Source organism: Scophthalmus maximus, chromosome 16, assembly GCF_022379125.1.
Source record: "Scophthalmus maximus strain ysfricsl-2021 chromosome 16, ASM2237912v1, whole genome shotgun sequence".
Classification (NCBI taxonomy): domain Eukaryota; kingdom Metazoa; phylum Chordata; class Actinopteri; order Pleuronectiformes; family Scophthalmidae; genus Scophthalmus; species Scophthalmus maximus.
Window position 1 is genome coordinate 14002873 of NC_061530.1, and position 21489 is coordinate 14024361.

The following is a 21489-nucleotide window of genomic DNA, read 5'->3' on the forward strand; positions in this document are numbered from 1 at the left end:
CCTTTCTTTGAACAAAACCAACAAGTTGAAGGCTACATATGAAAGGAGTCTGCTGCTTTGACGACACAACTAGACAAATTATTACTGGATTGTCAACATTTTTATTTTTATTTTTTACTCTGCCCTGTCACAGTCAGAATTATTATTTTTATTTTTTACTCTGCCCTGTCACAGTCAGAATTATTATTTTTATTTTTTCCCCCCATATGTGAGGTGGGAGTTAGGGGATTTTTTTGGGGGTGAGATGTGTTAAACCCTCCCACTCTCCAGAGAGCTCCCAGAGCCCTCCATCTATTCAGTTATACTAATTCAATTAGGGGCCTCATCACAGGGCATTAGCTCTTCCCCATGGCCAGCCCCCCCCCCCCCCCCCCCCCCCCCCCCCCCCCCCACACACACACACACCACCGCCTGTATATTCAATTAGCAGCACTGGAAATACGATGATCACAATGTAGAGGCTGCCATTAAGGGACCAAATTAGCAGTCACTTGAAGCCCAGGTTGGCTGGGTACTGCTGCCAGATGCCGATGTCTGCACAGACCCACCGTCCGACCCTCTGCACCTGAGACTTCCTCTGGATGGTGTGGGCAGGGAGGAGGGGGGAGGGAGGGTATGGCTCTTATCCAGACACCATTCTCCAGAATAACTTTAAGAGTAACATTTTTTTTTCCAAACAAGACGCTATATACAGTTTAACATTACAAAGCAGCAGAAGAAAAAAACAAAAAAAAACGTAACTGTCTGGATCAGTTCAACTCTTGTTCAAAATAAATGAATAAATGAATAAAACGCCATTCCCCCTTGTGACTCCTCCCGGCCTCTATTCGATCCATCAATGTCACAGAGGTGTAAACATGCCGCCCTCAGGAGTCGCTTTTCCAATCAGGCTGTAATTAAACTAAAGCGAAGCCTCATCCCTCGACTCTGGACCCAGCCCCCGTCCAAAAAACCCCTGCTGCAGAAACGTGCAGGGGGGAGTGGAGGGAGGGAGGAGCAGAGAGAGAGGCTTGTTTTGTTGTTGTTGTTGTTGTTCCTTCCACAAATCATGGGCTCAAAATGATCTAAAATGTATTATGTTCACTTCCCACACAATATAGAGAACATATAACCCTCAAGGGAGAAAAATAAGCAGTTTAACACCAACTGACAAATCACACAGACATGTATACAAGATGGCAACAAATACACACACACACACACACACACACCCCCCCCATGGGTGCACTAATGTCCACAGCAGCACTTGAGCTGGACCCTAATGGGCCGGACCAAAGCAGCAGACAAAGTGCCAGCCCCCCCAACTTATATCTAGTCCCCTTCAAAGTGTTGCTGTGTTTGTTTATCCGTCTGGCAACTGAAACTCACAGCAAGGACATGCCCCGGCTCATTTCAGATCTGCCTGACATGCAGTGGGGGTAAATGTTCTTCAGGGGCCTCATTAGAAAATGATAAATATAATTAATATTTGAGCACGCTAGCTGGAGCCCCACACTGGAGAATTGGCCTTTTGAACACAGAGACGGGGAGTGCGAGCTCTCCTTAAGGGAGAAGTTGCTGCTCGCTTGCCTCTGCATGTGAGTGTGTGCGTGTGTGTTGCTCGTGAATTGCCCTCACAGCCAACACAAACCCACACAACTGAGTGTGTGAGTGACTCAAAAAGAGTGTGTGCGCGCGCGTGCCCGTGTGTGTGTGTGTGTGTGTGTGTGTGTGAAGCTTCTAGGGCTCAACTCACCTTGACATGGATGCGTTGACAGTGAGCGCAGTTGGGTAGGGGTGTCTGAAACCCCCTGTTGTGATTGGATAAACAGGTTGACCTTGCCTTGGAAGGGGGAGGAAAAGAAGAAAGACAAGAAGGTAAAGGAACCTGGTTGATGGAGGAGGAGAAAGGTAAAGCCCTCTGTCTCTCTCCTCTCCCCACCGTGGGCCGTTTTATTCTCATTTGATCAGGACAAAAATCAGGGGGATTGCAGAGCGCAGATCAAAGGGAGGAAAACTCTGAACAATTTGAATGCCACAAATCTTGATAGCAGTGGCTAATTAAATTTCATAACCCTTCGCTCTGTGTCGACAGACGGGGGCCCTGTTCCTCCCCGAGCTGGAACTAGGTGTTTTGTTGTGATAATTAAAGACGAAGCGCGGGTCTCTTTAATGGAGCCATCACGCTAATTGAGGTCTACACATCCAAAGACAAACAATAATGAATGTAAATTTATACCAAAATAAAGTGCAGCAAATCAAAGGGCGCCTTGGCTGCGCTCGGGGCCTCTCTCGGTATTTAGATCGCGGTGAGAAAACATTAAATTAACAGAGCTTAATTTGTAGCCTTTTGTCATATTAACAAGTGTTGACAAGAGTTACCAGGGGAGAGCCCCCGTGTGGAATTGTGGGTAAAATACAGGCAATCACGGTTCATTACTCTAATTGGACCAAACAGACACATGCAAAATAGGATTTGCCACAAAGTAGCGAGTTGAGGTTGGTGAGGGCCTGCACAAGCGGTGACGGGCTTGTTGTGGTCCAGGAGCGAGTGTGTTACAAAGTTCAGGGATCAAGTTTTTTTGTTTGTTTTTTTGCGAGAGGCCCCTAACTCAGACAGAGGGCCCACTCTGAGACAAAGTCACAGTTGACCCTGTCTACACAAAGACCAACATCCTGCTGCTACAGTGAACACACAAGTAAAGGTAATGTCTGCTTTTATTTTTAATCGCTTTCTTCTCTAACAATTTAGATAACAATCTTGCTGCTAGCCTTTTCAACACAATTCATATGACAATATATACGGTAGAAGGAGTAATGAAAAAATAGGATTCGCTTACTGTGGTACTAACCATCCTAGCGGATGGGGGATCTGGCCGACAGCGCCAGGTGACAGTGGGTAATAAGGAGATATGTCTGGAGGATGCGGAGGCCTTGGAATTCCTGTGGAAGAACGAGGATGACAGGAGCGGGGAGGAGGTGGTCAGACGAGATGATGACAGGGAGAGAACCAAATCTTTGTCAGTGATGAATTCAACTCTTTGTTGAGAGTTTCGCATCTGAACAGGGCAGACATCACAGGAGTGCAGATGGGAGGAAGAGGGCTCGTTGCTCGCATGTACACATTGCTAAATCACACTCCCTGATCAAAGGCCTTTGAGGCGGTGGCGGCACAACGTGTTGGAAGAGGCAGAGGGGAGAGAGGTGAGGAGAAAACACCAACACGATTCTTGTCACATACGTCTACCGAACCAGAAGATTAATGATATAAAATGACTGAGGTGTAGAAGTTAACGGAACAAGGCGATATAATTAAAGCCTTCTCTGTGATCACAGGGGTTTCTATAGGAGTCTGCCTGCTAATTTACACTGGCAAATTGGCTGGATGCAGTTTACCTGATATTAAACAGGAATAAAGCAGGATTAGAAATATGCAGCAGTTACAGATTATGGACGTCTTTTTTCAGTTGAAGTCGACGGTCGATTACTTCGAAGGCTGCACGTTCAGTCCAACCACGAGGTTTGGCACCGTAAATTACCACGTGAGACCTTGTGTATTTGTTTGTCTCTTTCCATCCGAGTGATCATCGGATTTTACCCCTCCACAGTCGAACAGTGACAAAGATGTCCGGCGACTTGAGGACAGCTCTCGTTGAGGGCATTGCCGCGCAAATCTCAGCGTCCGCGCTGTTGCCTTCACTTTTTATTCAGTGGCAGCTGACAGGCGAAGAAACTGCAGCGACAAGCTGCCCTGAGTGGATGCCTTGAATAGGCCGCGTGTAAAAATAACTTTGTCGTGACAAACTTGAAACAGGGAACACTAGACATGTGTAAAAGCGCAGCGGGGAGGTAGGTGTGTATGTGTGTGTGTGTGTGTGTGTGTGTGTATGTTCACTTAGTAGACCAGTAACTGAGGGACTTTTAATTTTGGCTGATGCATGTTTCTTCCACACAGCTGGCTTGCCCCTGTGCAGCTGTCGTTGCATACGCGGTATTTTGGTCAGTCCCAAAGCGGCCGGTTCAATCTTCACAGATCGGAACTTGGCCAGCGGCCGTGGTTACACCCTGAGTTCACAGATGATCCAGGTTATCCAGGAACTGAGGGGGATTCTGTGACTGATGGAAGACATTTCTTCTCTTGGAACGCTGTTATAACAAGGAAAGCTCCTCACAAACATTATCCCATCACCGCCCAGCGCTCAAGACCTAATATAGCTCGTTAATCAATTAATTAAATCACTGGGGCCAATTAAGCAGCCCCATTAAGCACTACATTAAACAGCAGCTGGCATATTATTTCCCCTTTGTAAGGACCATTATAATAAGGGAACATTATTACCTAAAACATTGACTGGAGCCTCCAGAAAGCCTTGAAAAGCGGGAAATTATTCACCGCAATGAAAATACATTAACCTGAAAGGCTGGGCTGAATGACAGCTGGAAAAATGTTGAAGTGTCGGGTCAGGGAAATGAATAAAATTGCCTAAAAAATGTCTGCGGGAGCGGGAATGAGTGGGCAGACTCTGCCTGCTAAACCTGGACACTGAATCAGCACGATCAACAGGCTGCAAGACATAACCGCAGATCTGACAGGCACCGTGGGTAATCAAAAACACGCTCAGATCCAAGTTGCTCAGGTCACATCTTCCATTATGAGGTTTCCGCGTGCAGACGTGCATCTCAGAGAGACGCTCTTGTGGACGTGTGTTTCACTGATCTCTGGTATTTGGACGCGAGGTCCTCCAACTACAGTGGATGTCTTGTTTGCGAGTCTTGGCAGTCGGGAGTTGCAGTCACAAGACGGTTGTTTGCTGGATTCCGTGTCTTACGAGAGGTTTACGGCCAACTGCTCAGGTTCTTGTTCCTCAAACGTCGCCAAACCATGTCAATGACCCACAATGGCTAAATCAACCAGTGACAGATGAGAGCTTTTGAGTCGACTTTGTCCCACTGTGTGAATATAATGTGGAATAGAATACTTCACATAACATTTGGGTGTTGTCAATATCGAATGTTTAAACAGTACAGTGTACAATACAGAATACCTGTACTGTTGTTACGACACCTGAGTTATGTTTGAATCTTGAATCGTGTCTACAGACGGACAGTCTGACGCCATTAAGACAAACACTGAGATCCTGTACGAGGCAGAAGGGCATGATAAAACACTCACACACCCATCAGGGCAAACAGCTTCAAAGACCTGGAGTGTCTCATCTGAGGAGAGCTGCTTGTGGTTTTCTTAACCTCTGATTCCCCCTTTTTTTTTAAAACTTTGCTTGGTTATCGAGGAGAAGTTTTCTGATACGGCTTGTAGCAGGAATTAAGTAGATCGCTGATTGGAAAGATCTGCACGGGCCACTCGAAGACATTCAGTAAAATAAAATAACTTCACCTGTTTTGGGATCCACGTCTGTCTGTAGGTGAGGTGGGGGGTTCCCCGGTGTGAAGTGCTCATTGCTGTAGGTGATCAGAGGTGTGAGAGGGTGCACATGGTGAGGGTGCTGTACCACTGGAACCTTATTAGACTGAGAAGAAGAAGAAGGATAGACATGGACAGAGAGAGAGAGAGAGAAAAGGGGAGAGAGAGAAAAAAAAAGGAGGCCAGGGTGTTAATATTTGGGTTACGGTTTGGAGAAAAGCAGGCGCCTGCCGCAGAATTACAACTCGGTCAGAAAAGCTCTCCAAAGAAGAGCTCAAATGCTCGGCACTCGTGAGGCGCCAAACCGCCGAGCCACAGTGAAAATCGTGTGGTTTGTAATTAAAAACACTTCTGCGGTGTCACCCTGGAATCCAGTAACACAATCTGAGAGGCTTGGGGGGTTGCCAGTTCACATTTGGGCCTGACGTGTGATGAGGCACTTTTAACCGCGGTTCGCAGTGAAGTAATCGATCATCTGTAAACCACGAAATCAAGGCAGCGCGTGTAAATCCACAGTCATTAGCAGCTCCAGTCGGCACTCGGCTCGACTCTCCTCCTCCTGGTCTCCCCACTTCCTCGCTCCCCTTCCCTCCTCTATTCCCCGGGGGCCCGGTTCATAGAGGGTCGGGATGTATTGTAATAAAAGGGTTAGGCGAGAGGAGGTGGGGCTGAAAATCCATTTCTGCATTTTTGCCAAATTAGTTTTAGCTATGTAATCTTCTCTTTGTGCTCCTAAGTGGCACAGGCCTTTTTTTTCAATTACCCAAAGATTACAGTGGAGCTTTAGGGGTGTGCTGCCGTGGGCCCCCTGCGTTAACTGGAGCTCAGCCCCTCTCATCGGGCCAGGCCGGGACAGACACTAATACACACAGTCCCAGACCACAAGATAACCAGATTAGAGCTCTGCTGTAGATTAGGCTGGTGGCAGAGGCTGCTCCTCGCCTCTTTACCCACACATCCTTATCCTGCCCTCAGCAGTCAAAGAAGCAGCACTAATCGGGCTTATCATAACATGGATGATATGTTCAGGGGGAGAGGAGTGAGACGCCAAGCTGCTTGTGTGTGTGTGTGTGTGTGTGTGTGTGTGTGTGTGTGGGGGGGGGGGTGTTGAGTCTGTGCTCTCATAGGCCACACACCCTCATTAGTGACTTTAACCCATGCAAGAAGGAAAAAAAAAAAGCTCCACTGTGGCACATATCCAACAGACTTTGAAAAACATTAATAGGACTAGATGTTGTCAGGGGGGGGGGGGGCATACATACATAAGATGCTCGGTTGCCCGATGCTCATTGACAAAGCAAATGCAAAGCTGTGGGCCCAGGGCGAGAGACATGTGAGCCAAGCTTAATGCTGAAAACTAATTATCTGCCCCGGCTGTTTGAGGCTGAAGTTCATTTCAGGCCCACGTGAGAGTCGAACACACCAACAGTCCACTCAGAGCCCCGTGCTACATTTCCAGTAGGCAGTTGTCCATCTGTACGGTTCCGTACAGATCTCTATTTCTACAGTGACGGCGGTGTAAGGGAGCGGGACGGGGGAAGGGACGGGGGAAGGCGAATGGGGAGTGGGGGGGGCATTCCCTATTGCCATGGTCCCAATGAAAGATTAATGAACCCCAGCAGAACTCCAGGGAGGCAGAGAGACTCCTGGGACTCATTCACAGCCCTGAGCTGAAAAGGCTGGGGAGGAGAGAGGGAGAGCGGGGCTGGGGGTGTGTGTGTGTGTCGGAGGTGGAGGGGGCGGTAGGTGGAATGGGATTCGTTAAAAAGAAACACAAACCAATACACATCTTGTTGCATGGGCTTCCTGATCTGATCCGCACATCGAGAATAGAGGGATGAAAAAGAAGAAAAAAAAGAAACTGGTAGAAAAACTATCAGAGCGGGGGGGTTATGACAGCTGCCAAGTGCAGCCTGATGAGTCGCCAGCTGAACGCTAGAAGATGGCCTCTGTTTTCCCTCCCTCTTTTTTTCCCCGCTTGCCAGCCCCCTATCTCTCACCTCCTAACCTCTCCCCGCTCCTCCCTCGGGTAATGATGTGAAAGAATGTTGTCGATTCTTCATCTCTCTGTGCTGAAAAAGCTTTAGTGGCCATTTAAATGAGTTCTTTTGTCCAGGGGCCCCCGGCCAAAATGCCCATCCACCGAGTCCACATTTAGACGAAGGGAGTTGGAGAGGCTGTGTGTGTGTGTGTATGGGACTGAGGGAGATGGAGCGAGCGAGGAGCCAGCCGATTTACATCATAGTCGCTTGTGGTCAAAGAGTGTGCTCCTTTTTTTTTTTTTTGACCCTGAAAAACCCCAAAGTGGGGCAAACAGCAGCAGGCTGGAGTGACTGACTGCGGCCTCCATTTCCAAGGAAATACCTTTCTATATTTCTTGCTGACATGAGTGAAAACTCGAGACATCCATTGTGCCATTGGCCAAAGTCACACCTAAAGTGTTGGCCGCCCGGCCGACGTGGACTTCCCGTGGTCCGTCGTCTTCAATCGGCTCACACGCTCACTCTACATGCCACGTGATCACCAGCGCACACGCAAGCGGCATCGACTTGACGTCGAGGCAGCGCCCGGTGGTCCCAGCGGAGAGGAGGCGGCCCGAGCACCTGCCCCGTGGCCACCGCGGGACAATACGAGCCCGGGACTCGTCTGGCAGGCTGCTGGGTGCTTCAGCCGCACAGAGCTCACAGAGCGCCGGGGAAACAAAAGCAGTCGACGTGGGAGGCTTCACTCTCCCTGCTCCACAAAAGCCAGGGGAAAAGAAAGAGCACTTCCTGCCCCTACACCCCCGCTGACTTGCATCCTTCCCACCACCTCCACCGTTGCAACAAACAAATATAGCAGAAGACAAACGGGCGCACTGCTCTCTAGTCATGATCACCAGATTTCCAAGCATAAAAAAAAAAAAAAAAGAAGAAGAGGAGATTTCGCATTCAAAAGACCCCGAGGAAACATTTTAAGAGCACACTCTTGTACGCACATCAAGGAACACATTGACTCCTTCCACATCCAGGACACATACGGTGCTGAGGAAGGCCAGTGCTGTGAAGTGCAGGCAGCACACTTTAATACAGCAGACACAAACGGAAGCAGTAGCTGCCGCCTCTGGTTATGTTATTGATATTGTCTCTACTCTTTTCTATTCTATTCGTCTGTTTCCAGCTGCGAGGCTCATAGGCTCAGAGGAGAGGAAGTACATGTGCCTGATTGCGTTTTGTTATTTATTTCACAGCGATTTACCTTCTATTCATCGGTCTACAATAGCTGTAAATCTACTGCCGACCGATGGCTAACAACCAACAGAAAGTGAGGTTCAAACCTTCAAACGATGTCACTCTGCAGGTGCTACACTCCTGCCACTGGCTGTGATGAGCAGAAAAAATGATCTCAAGTGTAAAATATTTCCTGTACCGGCTGGTGACTAATGCTGTTCTGTCACTGTGGGAAAAGAGCCCCTTTGGAAGTGGACAAATGAATGAGCTGCTTCAAGTCAGCCCTCTGGGGGAGAGGGGGGGGGGGAGTGACAGCGGGACGGAGTGAGACAAAGAGAGGGAGACGGAGAGGTGGAAGCCGGACAGGGAAAAGCTGTTGGCCTTGCATTTCCGCCCGGTGGCACCTTGCAGGGGGCAATTTGAGCCATAAGTGTGAATGTGGTGACCTTGCGGGGCCCCGGGCTTTGGGGGGTTGGTGGTGGTGGTGCTGGGGGGGCCGGGAGGCTACCGCCTGCTTTATGTCATGATATGATGAGTTGTCACAACAGCTTGCGGGGCACTAATGAGCTGCAGTGAGGCCGGGGCACAGAAGGGAGGCCGGGGGAAGAGAGGAGAGGGATGCGGGGAGGACAGTGGCTGGATGATGGATCGGGGTCCTCTCAGGCCTCCAAATTCCAAAGCAAGCAGAAAAAGCTGCCAGGGCGCCAGAACGTGCAAGTGGCCCACGTCCGAGGCGCATGGAGCGACACCACACAGAGAGCACACACACCACAGCGATGCTGAGGAGCTTCGGGAAGAGCAATCTGTTCATGTGTGTGTGTGTTGCGAGAGACCGTGTGTCTAATCTGAGCAAAAACAAAGAGTTAAAAACCAATCTAATGAATCATCTAGTGTCAGTGTCGTCCCGTTGAAGTCTGTCTACGCACACGACTGCTGTTTTCCTTAGGGAGGGACAGAGGGCCCCCTCCAGGCTAAAGATCTCCATCTCCAAGCAAACCTCATATCATACCAACTCATGTTCTCGTCTCACACACACACACACACACACACACACACACACACACACACACACACACACACACACACACACACACACACACACACACACACACACACACACACACACACACACACACACACACACACACACACACACACACACACACACACACACACGCACACACACACACACACGCACACACACACACACACGCACACACACACACACACACACACAAGCCCTGGTAGCAGTCGGTCAAATCAATCCTCAGATTGAAGCAGACAATCTGAGGGAATACTTAGAGATTAACGGCAATGGAATATGAAATGTTCGACAAATTAAAAGGCTTATCGGAGCCACGGCCCTCCAGCACATACCACACTGATAAAAAAAAAAAACCCTGCTACATTTCAGAAATAATATTTCTTGCTTAATCACTGGAGAGAGAGCAAAAACCTCACAATATTAAAGAACCTGGGAATTGTAAGGGGGTAAAAAAGCAGATATGGAGGTGTTGATCAGTTTTCTCTCTTGCAGAGAAGATGCCCCTCTGAGGGCAAGGGGGCTCCTGAGACCACAGTATATTTAAAAGTTAATCTATTCACTTTGCTGCAGTGACATGCCGACTGCTTGATCAGAGCGCTGAACAAAAATATTATGTGGGCCAGAGCCTTTGCTCCCCTTCCTCCTGCTCTCTTCGCGAGCACTCAAGTCGTTCGTCACCATTTATTTTCGCTTCCCATCTTTGATAGTCGGCACATCAAATGGAATCGCAGAGAAGACGATGTTCTGATATGTCACGGATAAATAAAACTGCGCACAAATAGCTTAAATATGAAGTGGTATTTGGCAGAACCGTTGTATTCTGTGAAGACAAATCGCCTCTTAGACACACGTGCGTTAAGGCTTTTTTCTTCTCAGTGTAAACAGCCTCTTGAGCTCTCATACCTGAGTTAGAGCTAAGAGGAGATATTGTATCGCACGTGTGAAGAGCCCAGACTGAGTTCTGCCTTTTGAAATGCAATCAGCCCCTCAGAATTCCAGTTGAAAGCCGGGCAATTAGGAATTTGAATTGGATGGCAACATTAACAAAGGCATATGTTAATCGTGGGGTTATTGAAATCTTATTTTTACATTTCATGGTTAAGGCATGAGTTGGATCAAATGCTGTTTTGCTAAGTCAATAATATATTCCTCTTGAGAGAATCATGTTTTTTATTTTTTTTAAAACTTTGATTTACTTTTTAAAAATCAATTTACATTTTTAAAAAATCTATATTTACTATTTAGGCCCCACTTTACTGGGTATTAAAAACAATACATTTTAAAGAGTGTGTAGATATTGCAAGGTTTAAACAATTGACTATAATAAGAAAGCATACGCATGAACACACAAAACGAAAGTTTTCAAAGTGGCAGATTATTAACACTTCAAAAATCACATCACCACCACTCCCTCGGCCAAAATACGAGCCCCCCCTCCCCTCCCTTCCCCCTCGCGAGCCTACTACCAACTTGCACCATCAACACCGTCATCACCATCAACAACAACAACCTGTCAGAGGGAAGCTGAGCGTCGGTGAAGGAGCAGGGGAGCAGTGCCGTTACTCACCCAGCTGCCCAGGTTGAGGTGCCAGCAGCCCACCTGCTGGAGGAGAGAGAGCCCGGGGCCCAGGACTCCTGCCTTGGCCCCCGTCTCCTCCGGCCGGGCTGGAGCTCCATCCCGCGGGTACATGACCCCCTCTGTCCCACCCCCACCCCCTGTCTCCTGCTCCCCCTCCTCTTCGTTCCACCTGGCCCCCCCCCCCCAGCTCCGCTTCCCCACTCTGCGCCGCGGAGAAGCTCCCTCGCTTCTCTTGGCCGCCTCTCCTCCCGCTTCTTTGTCCGTCTCTTCCTTGGCTCCTTCCTGCACTGTGTGCGAGTGTGTTGCTGGGCATGTGTGGTTCGGGGTGCGCGTGTGTTTATCGCCCCCCCTCTCTTTGCACTTGCTGCCGCGGCCGCCTGACCGTTGTTCCCCTAGGTTTCGACATTAGAGCATGGGTCTCTCTTGAGGCCTCTCGAACAGGCTCAGGGTCTGAGGCCTAGTTTCTCCACAATCCTCTCCACCCACCCAAGTGCATCCCTAAAAGAAATCCCCAAAATCTTTCATTCTAACCACAGACGAGCTCGCTCTGAGCGGCTTGCAGTCTCCTCTCCTTGCTCAGTGAAAGTTCTGATGCCGCTGACAAAAAGTGCAAGAAGTGAGAGCCAGAATTTGGACAGAGCGAAGGAAAAATTACTCTGAGCAGCTTTTCAGCAGTGCAGCCGCCTTCCCAGTAGCAATACTCAGGAAAAAAATATATACTCACTCACACACACACAGTTATTACCCAAATCCCTGCTGTACTTTGGGTCTGAGGATGTGCTTCTCAGAGTATGTGTGTGTATGTGTGTGGGCTCTGCTGTGCCTCCAGGATGCCCAGAGACGAACTGGCAGCTTGAAAAGCTTTGGCTACAAGGTAAAGTGAGCAAGGCGAGAGATGGAGACAAAGAGGAGAGAGAGAGAGAATGGAAGGGAGAAAAAAAAGGAACAAGACACAACAACATCCACAAAGGGAGGGCAGGCTCAGCAAAGTGTGGCCAACAGTCACTTTATCCGTGTGATGCTGACAGTCCCCTCTTCATACCCACTTTCCGGGGGGGAAACCAGAGGAGAGGGAGAGAAAGTCTTCACTCTGACACGGATGTGGCACCTTTCGTCGCGACCCTTTTTATTTATTTTTTTCTCCCTCCCCTTGCACCCTTTCCCCAAACAATACCTCAGAGTGTGGAACAATTCCTTTCTTTAACCCCCCCCACAACTCTCCATTCAAGGTCCATGTGAACAAGGCCTCCAGCCCCCTCCCCACCGCCTTCTTCTCCCCATTCTCTTTTTCTCCGCAACCATTTCACCTTCAAACCCATTATGCTTCTGAATACGGAAGTCAAATGATAAGCTTCACGTCGTCGAGACAGGCATGGCGCAATAAAGAGGAATTCCGTCAAAGAGGGCTGACTTGCTTGTCTAATTTATATTTCTAAAATTGACACCGGGTTTTAAAATCAATGTAAATGATAATTTACGAAATTTTTCCTGAAATTGCTGAGAGAAAATATTTTTTTTCCCCACATTAAATATTTAGTACGAGGTGAAAATATCATCTAGATGCTAAATAAAAGGAACAGGGGAAAAAAAATGTTAAATGACCTCAGATATAACCCCCCCACACACATTTTAACAAAATAAACAGTTCCCAAGTGTAAGGATATTTTTAATTTTTACATTCTATAATTAACTATACTTGTCATCTTTTAATTACCTTTTATAGCCCCTAACAACCTGAGCCTGACTAATGACCATGACAAATTAAATATTTATAGAATAAATTATGTTCATCCACGCACAGTGAGATTTGATATATTTTCATAGAACCCGGCGGAGGTTATTGAAGAAGAAAATGAGATAAGAAAATAAGAGAGGGGATTTAAAAATGTTGGAAATAAATCCGACACGTAAATCTTTAAAAGTGAGGCCAATAAAATGATCCTCGGCCGTTACAGGGCATATTTTAAAGTTGGCAACAGAGACAACTTGAAAAAAAAAACAAAAAAAAACTTAGCATAGACTTTTCTGTTAATACGCTGTTCCTTTCTTTTTTCTCCTGTTGTCGCAGCCTCTCCGTCACTGTGAGGACACTGCTCTTCCCCTGGCCTGCAGCAGGCAGTCCTGAGGCCCTTAAAGCCAAAACAAAGCCCTGGGAATGTCCTTTACACAGCTTGGACAATAGCGCCGGGACTCCAGCTTGACAAGTAAAAGAGCCCCGACAAGGCGGTGGCTAATTGCCTGCCCTCCCTCCATTCAGCCGGCCTGCCACACTCCTGCCATCTCCTTTTGTCCCACGTGCACTTTCTTAAGTAAACTGCCAGTTCGCCGGCGAGTGATGGACAGCTCCCAATCACCCCCGCCACAATGGCAATCGGCGCAACAACACAAGCGAGCCGAGGGGGCGAGGAAGAAGGGGAAAAAAAAAACTGGATTCCACTCCACCGTCTGACACGTTCGCACGAGACCCAAAAGTGTGCGAGAAAATAAAAAAAGAACTATAAAGAACAAAAAGTTTTACCAAACAGGCTAAAGGAAGAAAAAAAAAACTATGACCTTTACACAATCGTTGTTTACTCAGATAACTTTAAACAATGTCAAATAAAACAGCAAATATAAGATATTATTAACACACACGTCTTAACTTCAAAGTCCTGGTTGTCTTCGTTTAGCATTTACTATAATAATAACAGTACAATTATGTTTTAAACAAAATATGTATTAGATTAGAAATTGCAGGTATTTGAAGATTTTAGACATGAACTGTAAAAAATATGAACCCTGGTTTGTTAATGTCGACAGAAAGTCAGTTGCAGCAGATGTGTCAAATGATCAAAATGGCTTAAATGTTAAAACAATGTATAACATGTCTAATTTCTTCAGTACAATATAATGGCATTCATTAATTTGATTCAATATAATTGTCTTTTACCGTACAATAAGCAATAATCCTATTTAGTTTGATGTCTTAGCATAATACACCCCTGTCAGGCTGTCAAGACAAAGCAATCAAACACTGTCTTTCATTATCCAAATTGTCAATCTGTCACTTAGCAACATAAGTGTTATAAATTGCCAAACGGAGCCCAGGAAAATATCCATGAATACATCCAATCACAACAAAAATATTTAAAGCCAAACAAGCAGCAGAAAAGGAGGCACAGCAGTAATTAAAATGTTGAAAAGTCTTACCATTTAAAAGAGCTGTATTTGGGATGCTGCTCGGTTCCTGGTTAAAACAAGCATGCTGGCACTCGTGGTGGTGCACAGACTCCAAGCAGACTCCCACCACCATGTCAGCCACTAATCCACTGGGGGGCAGCACCTCATCTACGGCAGCCCCTCACTCACACCCGATGGGTTAAGCCGATAAGAGCGTGGCCGGAGGACCGGGCCAGAGCCGAGGTACGCCGGAGCGACTTGGGGACGGCAGCCCCCCAGGTCCCAGAGCGGAGAAGGACCGCGAGCCGGCGGCCGGAGCTGTCCGCTCACTCTCAGCCCCCCCTCACGCACTCATACGCGCACACTCAGGCTGCGCTGCTCTCCTCCGCGTCTGACCGGGACTCCCTCTTTCCCCCCGTGCCCATCTTCATATCCCCCCTAATAAGCCCTTTTGTGTCCATCGCTCTTTCTTTGATAAGTTGAAAGAACAACAAAAAGAGGGAGAGAAAGAGAGAGGCTTTCATTCAGCGGCTTGGCAGACATAAAGGTGGTGGAGTGCCGTCTATAGGAGTTGCCCTAACTTGGCTAAACTCAAGCAGCGGGGTGTCTCTCGTCATGTCATTAATCCCCAAAACTAGCCACGCTCCATTCACCGCTAGTCACACCGCATTAAATACAAAATCAAAAAAAACACAAACGCCGGGCAGAAAAAAAGTGTCAGAGAAAAAGCCTTACAGAAAGCGCTCCGATTCCGGGGCAGAGGTTTGTGCGGTGCTGCAGCCACGTTGCACCGCACTCCTGCCCGCCGGTAGCCCCAATTTTTTATGTAGGAAGCCCCGGAAAAAAACAGCCACACAAAAGACCAAAAAAACCCCCCAAAAACCCCCAGACATTTATCACCGAAAGAGCCCGTCATTGTTAGAGCCGCTTCTGCACCTCCAACTCTCCTGCCCGAACTCTCTTCAGACTACTGGGGGGGGGGGGGGGGGGGAAGAAAGCGAACCCCCAACTCCACAGTCAAACGTGCCACAACAGGCCAACAGCAGCAGTTAAAACAATACCAGAAAAATACCAATAAATGGCTACAAGCCCCGGACGGAGAGCCGGCAGTAGAAGAAATTCAACCCCGGCCAACTGGTGACTTGAAGAGAGGAAGCCCACTCTTAAAGCCGTGATCCGACCATCCGCCGTACCACCGCTGTGAGCCTTTCAACCGCAGCAGAGGAAAAAATGACTATTGATCTTCAAATGGCGATAATTGAAAAAGATCAAAAAAGATTAAACAAACAAAAAACAAAAAAAATCAACAACAAAAAAAAAAAATCAAGAATGTGCCGACTTACCATGTTGTGATCCTTTTTTTTTGTTGAAATAAAAAATATATATATATTTGCTCAAAGATGCAGCATTGGAGGTGTCAGGTTTTTGTAGCCGTCTCTTGATCGTATTACTTCCACAGTCCCGGTTTCCACTGCGTCTGAACTTTTTCCCTTTCTCTTTTATTTTGTTTGTGGTAGCTTGCCTTTTTTCCCCCCCTGCTTAAGACTTTAAAAGCCTTCAGCTCAGCAAAGCAGCACAAATTATCTTGCCACCTTGCTCAGCTCTGATGCTTTGGCCGCTAACTTTGGAAGGCCCTTTACTACTGCATCAAAATTAGCATTGTCAAAGCAGTTAATGAATATTAATATTGTATTTGTCATTGGAGCTGGCCCATTGCTGAACTCCAAGTCATCCATCAGGGACAAGATTAAGCACACAATTATTTCTGACTGACAGGGACCAAATCTGGAAGATTTTTTTTTTTTTTTTTCCTTCGAACAATTTAAAGAAGAAGACACAACATCATCTTAAGGTACCTCCCATGAGACGAGAGAAGATTAATACACTTTTAATGAAGCAAGATTTTCGTGGTGGACGAACAGCAGGAAGCTCAAGCAAAAAAAAAGGGAGAGGAATAGAGAAATATTTTAAATCATAATTTAAATCCTTTTTTTAAGGATTCAAATCATAAATTAGAAATAATTTTGATCACGGCAGACAAAAATTTGAATCCAGAGAACATCCCTTTTTCTTTTTTTTTCCTTTGATGACACACAATGGATTTATTCTCCTTGATTTTCCCTTTTTTTACGAGAAGATCTGGATTTTCTCTTGCACCTTTGTCGGAACATTAAGAGAAATAAGACGTGCAAAGTGCAGCGCTGTGAACAATGCCGGGGCGCTAAAATTTTCCACATGAAACATTCATTAAAAAAAGCGCGGACCTCCGGCGCTCTCGGCAGAGCCTGGCGGAGCACCGACCGCCGAGGACCACACAGGCAGCCTCCATCAGCACCACCCGCTGCAGCAGTTCAGCTCCATCCAGGAGCGCTCTCCTTGCTCCGCCACCCGCTTCCCCACAGAAACAACCTCAACACCATGAACCACGGCGATGTCAAAACACGGCTCTCTGCACACTATTTTTTCAACCCTCACCAGAAATGTCACAATGCACAATATTAAATATGGGTTTTTTTTTGGCAAATAATGATGTCATTCCGAACTATTTCTCGGGACGGTTTGATAAATATAAAGCTTCCTCATATCTGAAATATTTGCCGGAGCCATGAGCATTCCTACTTGCACCCGTCTTAAAAAATTAAGCAGATGACTCGCCACCGCCTTCGCTCCTCTGCTTTATAGTATATTTTGCATGATTTTCAAAAAGCAAACACTTTTCACTTTTCTCACATATGGGCATCACAGCATCGACCTGCGCAGGCAGCATCCTTTTCAGCCCTTTTCTCAGTGCAATTAATCCTTCGGTCTGACGAAACGGCCGAATGCGAGATCTGATTCGGATCAAATTAAAACTCATTTTCTCCTCGCGCCCATATGGAGAATAAAAAAAAAAAAAGCATTGTGTGTGTGTTGCACAAAAAAAATGGCAGATGTGGGGCACTAATGCCAGCGTCCCAGTGAATTGGTGTGAGTGCGGGGGTCAAGCTGCGGGCTCACCTTGGAGCGCCGGGCCCCCGCTGACCACCCTGCCGGCTCCCTAATACCATTAGCAACCCTTAGATGAACATACTAAATTGCACTTTTGTTCTCCAGGTGCCGATCCGACCTCAACTCGCCGGTATCACGGCACCAGATACAGATGGCGCCGCTTTTCTCTGAAATGAATAGCGCGCATAAGAAAGCGCTCCGTTTTTCCTTATTCTTCCGATCTCCAAAAGCCGTCGGCATTGCCGTATCTATTTGTTTTTTTCCCCCCAGCGCAACGCTCACATTTAAAACTTTAGATATGACTTTGTAAAATCTTCTCTCAATTTTTTTTACTTATGTTGAAATGCAAATGATGATAAACATAATAATTCTATATTTTGTAATGACACATGTAATGAAGGGGATTTGATCAAATTCAGGAGTAAGGAATGAAAAAATTTAAATAAATACAAAATAATAACAAATTGGATTTAATTAAAAATAAATTGTCTTAGATATATTTTATAACATAATTATTTTTGAACCTAAAACGATCAAATAATTTGTTGCTCAAAATAAAAAAACTGTATTGCAGCTCAAACAGCATTAATTCACATTAACACATTTTTCTTCATAATAGAAATATTAAAACAGGGACGTAAAATATGAATTTTCTAATACACGTCTAACTGCTTGTGTGAGGATGCTGTAAATTAAATTCTAATTAAACAAATGGGGTTTTTAATTGTCACGACACAAAGCGCAGACGCTGATTAAGTGTTCGCGCAGAGGCTTCCGATGAAAACAGGCACCGAAACACAGAATCCCGTCGTGGCCTAATTCAAGTTGAGAGCCTGAAACAGGTCCAATCTAGGTGAGGAGGGGAGAAGGGAAGAGAGAGAGACGAGAGGGAGCGGAGCAGGCAGCTCTGTGGCCCAGCGTGATCACATCAGCGCCACTATCAAATTAACTCTCCGACTTTGAAACTTATTGATCTGCTATTAAGACACTAGTGAACTTGATGAAGTGAGTGCTGTAGGTGACTCTGGGACTTCAAAGTCCCGCGCCAGCCACATAAAACAAGCCACTTTGATCCCCGCTCCGTTCCTCGGATCTGGAGAGGGGGCTTCAGAGGAGCCCCCGAATTCTGCTCTCCTCTCTTCTCCCACTCACCCCGGGCCGGGCGGCTCCGTCTCTCTCCCCTTTTCCCTTTTTCCCGCGTCTGCTGACGCCCCGAGAAGCGGCAAGGCGCCGGCGCTCGCATTGTTCAATCGCACTATATTTTACAGAACAGTCAGCAAGTTGAGGGCACAGTAGTGTACAGTGGCGCAGACAGATCTCCTTTCTGATTCACTGAGAAAAAATAAACCAAAACACACACACACACACACACACACACACACACACACACACACACACTCGCAGAAAATGCAATATGATGTCAAAACAACTACTAGAATAAGGCGGCCATCTGCACGTATTGGCATTAAAATTCAGTGCAGATAAGAAGGGGATTCTTCATGCCAAATACGGCATGTAATAAGGTCGGCGATGAGAGAGACAATGCAGAGTGGGAGATAGCAGTACTATTGTGTGCTGAATACATCCCCCTCTACGCTCACGGCAAGTCTTCCCACTACATTAAATACTGTGTGCTGCCAATCACACCTGCCTTTTTTTATTTTTTTTTTCATTTTGTGCCACTGGGTGGAGGTAGTAGTTAATGTTTTCACACTCGCACCACGTCACCATAATACACTGACGCAGGCACAAATCACAAATCACCAGCAGCCCACTCGTATACACTTCTTCTCTCTTCTGAATAAAAACTATGAAAGAAAAATGGAGAAAATAAGTATTGAGAAAAACAAACACAAAATATACACAATCATTTTTTCCCTCCTCATTTGGTAACAGGACTGACTGCGGCGAACAAAATCTCAGGTTCACCCTCCGCTGAGCTGCTAACTTTGCGGGACTGAGCAAAATAAATATTAACGACTAAATTAATCATCGGCAGGACACGGGGGTTTGCGCTCAGGCTCCGGTGCTCACAGGCAGAGTGTGTGTGTGTGTGTGTGTGTGTGTGTGTGTGTGTGTGTGTGTGTGTGTGTGTGTGTGCGAGTGGAGTGCCGGGGCTAAGCTGTGTCTGTTTAATTAAGAGGGGTAAAACAGATGACAAATGCGAGACAGTTAAACATTTAATGTGTGCTTATCTCCCCCCTCATTTGCTTAGTTGAGAGAGATTCAGAGTGGGTGGCGTTTAAGAGTGATGCGCCGGCGAAGCGCTGGCGGAATTAGAACGCAGCCCTGTGTGCCGTGACAAGTCAGCAGGCAACGCGCAGCCATTTCCCTGACAATTATTTTGACATTTTTTGCGACTTAATTCTGTTTGATGAGAAAAGAAAGGGGGATTACGTGATGAATCAAATGAACACAAATGCGGATTCTGCTGCACAGCTGTTTGTGAAGAACAAATAAACAAATAAATAAATAAATGAGCTTCAACGTAAATGACACTTAATTATGGATGTGGAGTATTTTTAGCAGCATTGCCCAAATTGTCAAAATAAACCATGCAATTAAAAAAATGTAACTGTATCAAAGGCCCTAGTTTCTCCTTCATTTCACCTGAGAAAGATTACATTTCCCCCCCCCCAAAGATCCCCATTGTGTTTCTGGTGCTGATGCACATTGCCTAGAGTCAATGTCAAATCTCACCTCCAATAGTCCCACAAAAAAAACAAAAAAAACAGAACGAGCATTGCCCGCGGCGCACACACATCCCTTTACTCAACCCACTTGCAATATCTCACCCAAAAGTTATCGCTTCCAATGTGACAATGGTAAAATGAAAAACAAAAAAATTACACTTTATATCATATATATATATATATATATATATATATATATATATATATATATAGGGGGAGGGAGTGTGAGAGAAAGAAAGACAGTGAGAAAGAGGGATAAAAATGGGTGGCATGGGTGGGGGGGTGGTGGATGGGGTAAAGAGAAGCTGAAACTAAAAAAGTAAAAAAAGATGGAGAGGGAGAAAAAGAAGAAAAGGAGGAGGAGGAGGTGGTGGAGGGGGGAGAAAAAAAAAAGCCCCTGTGCCACGAGCATATATAAGAGAAACCTTCACCAATTAGTGGGGAGAAACGGGAGAGGGAGCTGCCGCGGCGTCGGCACTCAAAGAGCCAGGCCTCGCGGCGAAGCTGTCATGTCGGCAGGATTGATCAACAGGCCTGCTATTTCTAATGGCATGTTGTCATGAAGCTGCAGCCATGGGGAGCCACCTGCCTCAGTCCTCGCACAGCACTGTGTGTGTGTGTGTGTGTGTGTGTGTGTGTGTGTGTGTGTGTGTGCACGCGTGTGTGTGTTTGTGTGCATGAAAGATGGGGTTGGGGGTACTGCAGCAGCCATACCTATTCTGTGCCCATATATCTTTTACTAACAATTTGAAAACAGCCTGGAATCCTCCTCCCACTCTCTGGCAGTCTACCTCGCGTATCCCTGAAGGCGGAAGAAATGTGCCATCCCGGATTGTTCTCTATTCGCACGCAGCAGAGCCAAGCTATTGTGAAATCCGACACAATGGACACAAATGCACACCGCGTCGCGTGGAGGGGAAAATGTAAGCGGAAGATAAAGGTCTCGGATGAATGGGTTTAAGGATGATAATAGTGATATTAATTCAGCACAAATACAAATCCTGACTTTATTCATTCTTTTTTTCCAATCAATATCAACGTCTGCACGAGGAATATTTTCACCGTTCAACAAATAAATTCCTCTGTCGTACCGTAAGAAACAGAACATTACGTGGGCAGAGCTATCCCGAGTCATCATCTAAAAAAGGCATTGCATTTGATTACAGCCCATCACCTTTTTATGAAAAAAAGAAAAAGCTGTCAAATAATCTGCGACAAAATGGAAACTCGTCTGCAACAATGGCAATCGCAGGAAACGCACAATCGAGAAACAAGGACATTGCTTCATGAAAAAAGAAAACTGTCATATTATCCTCATTTCTTCGGCAATTCTGCTAAAAAGAAAAGAAATCAGCTTCGTCTTTCGCCGCGGCGGCCAAAGACGAGCCCGGTCTCGCTAACAATAAAAAGTCAAA

At 46.4% G+C, this 21489-nt stretch overlaps 1 protein-coding gene across 34 annotated transcripts in view; it reads right to left on the minus strand.

Moving 5' to 3' along the window:
• The window catches only part of tcf7l2 (transcription factor 7 like 2), an 89945-nt gene that overhangs the window by 12061 nt on the left and 56395 nt on the right, over positions 1-21489 (minus strand). For all 34 annotated transcript variants that reach the window (XM_035613238.2, XM_035613237.2, XM_035613235.2 and 31 more), the window contains 3 exons: positions 5375-5507; positions 2820-2922; positions 1736-1822 (listed from right to left, as the gene is read on the minus strand). In XM_035613238.2, coding sequence (XP_035469131.1) covers positions 1736-1822; positions 2820-2922; positions 5375-5507 — 323 coding nt within the window. The remainder of the gene's footprint in view (positions 1-1735; positions 1823-2819; positions 2923-5374; positions 5508-21489) is intronic.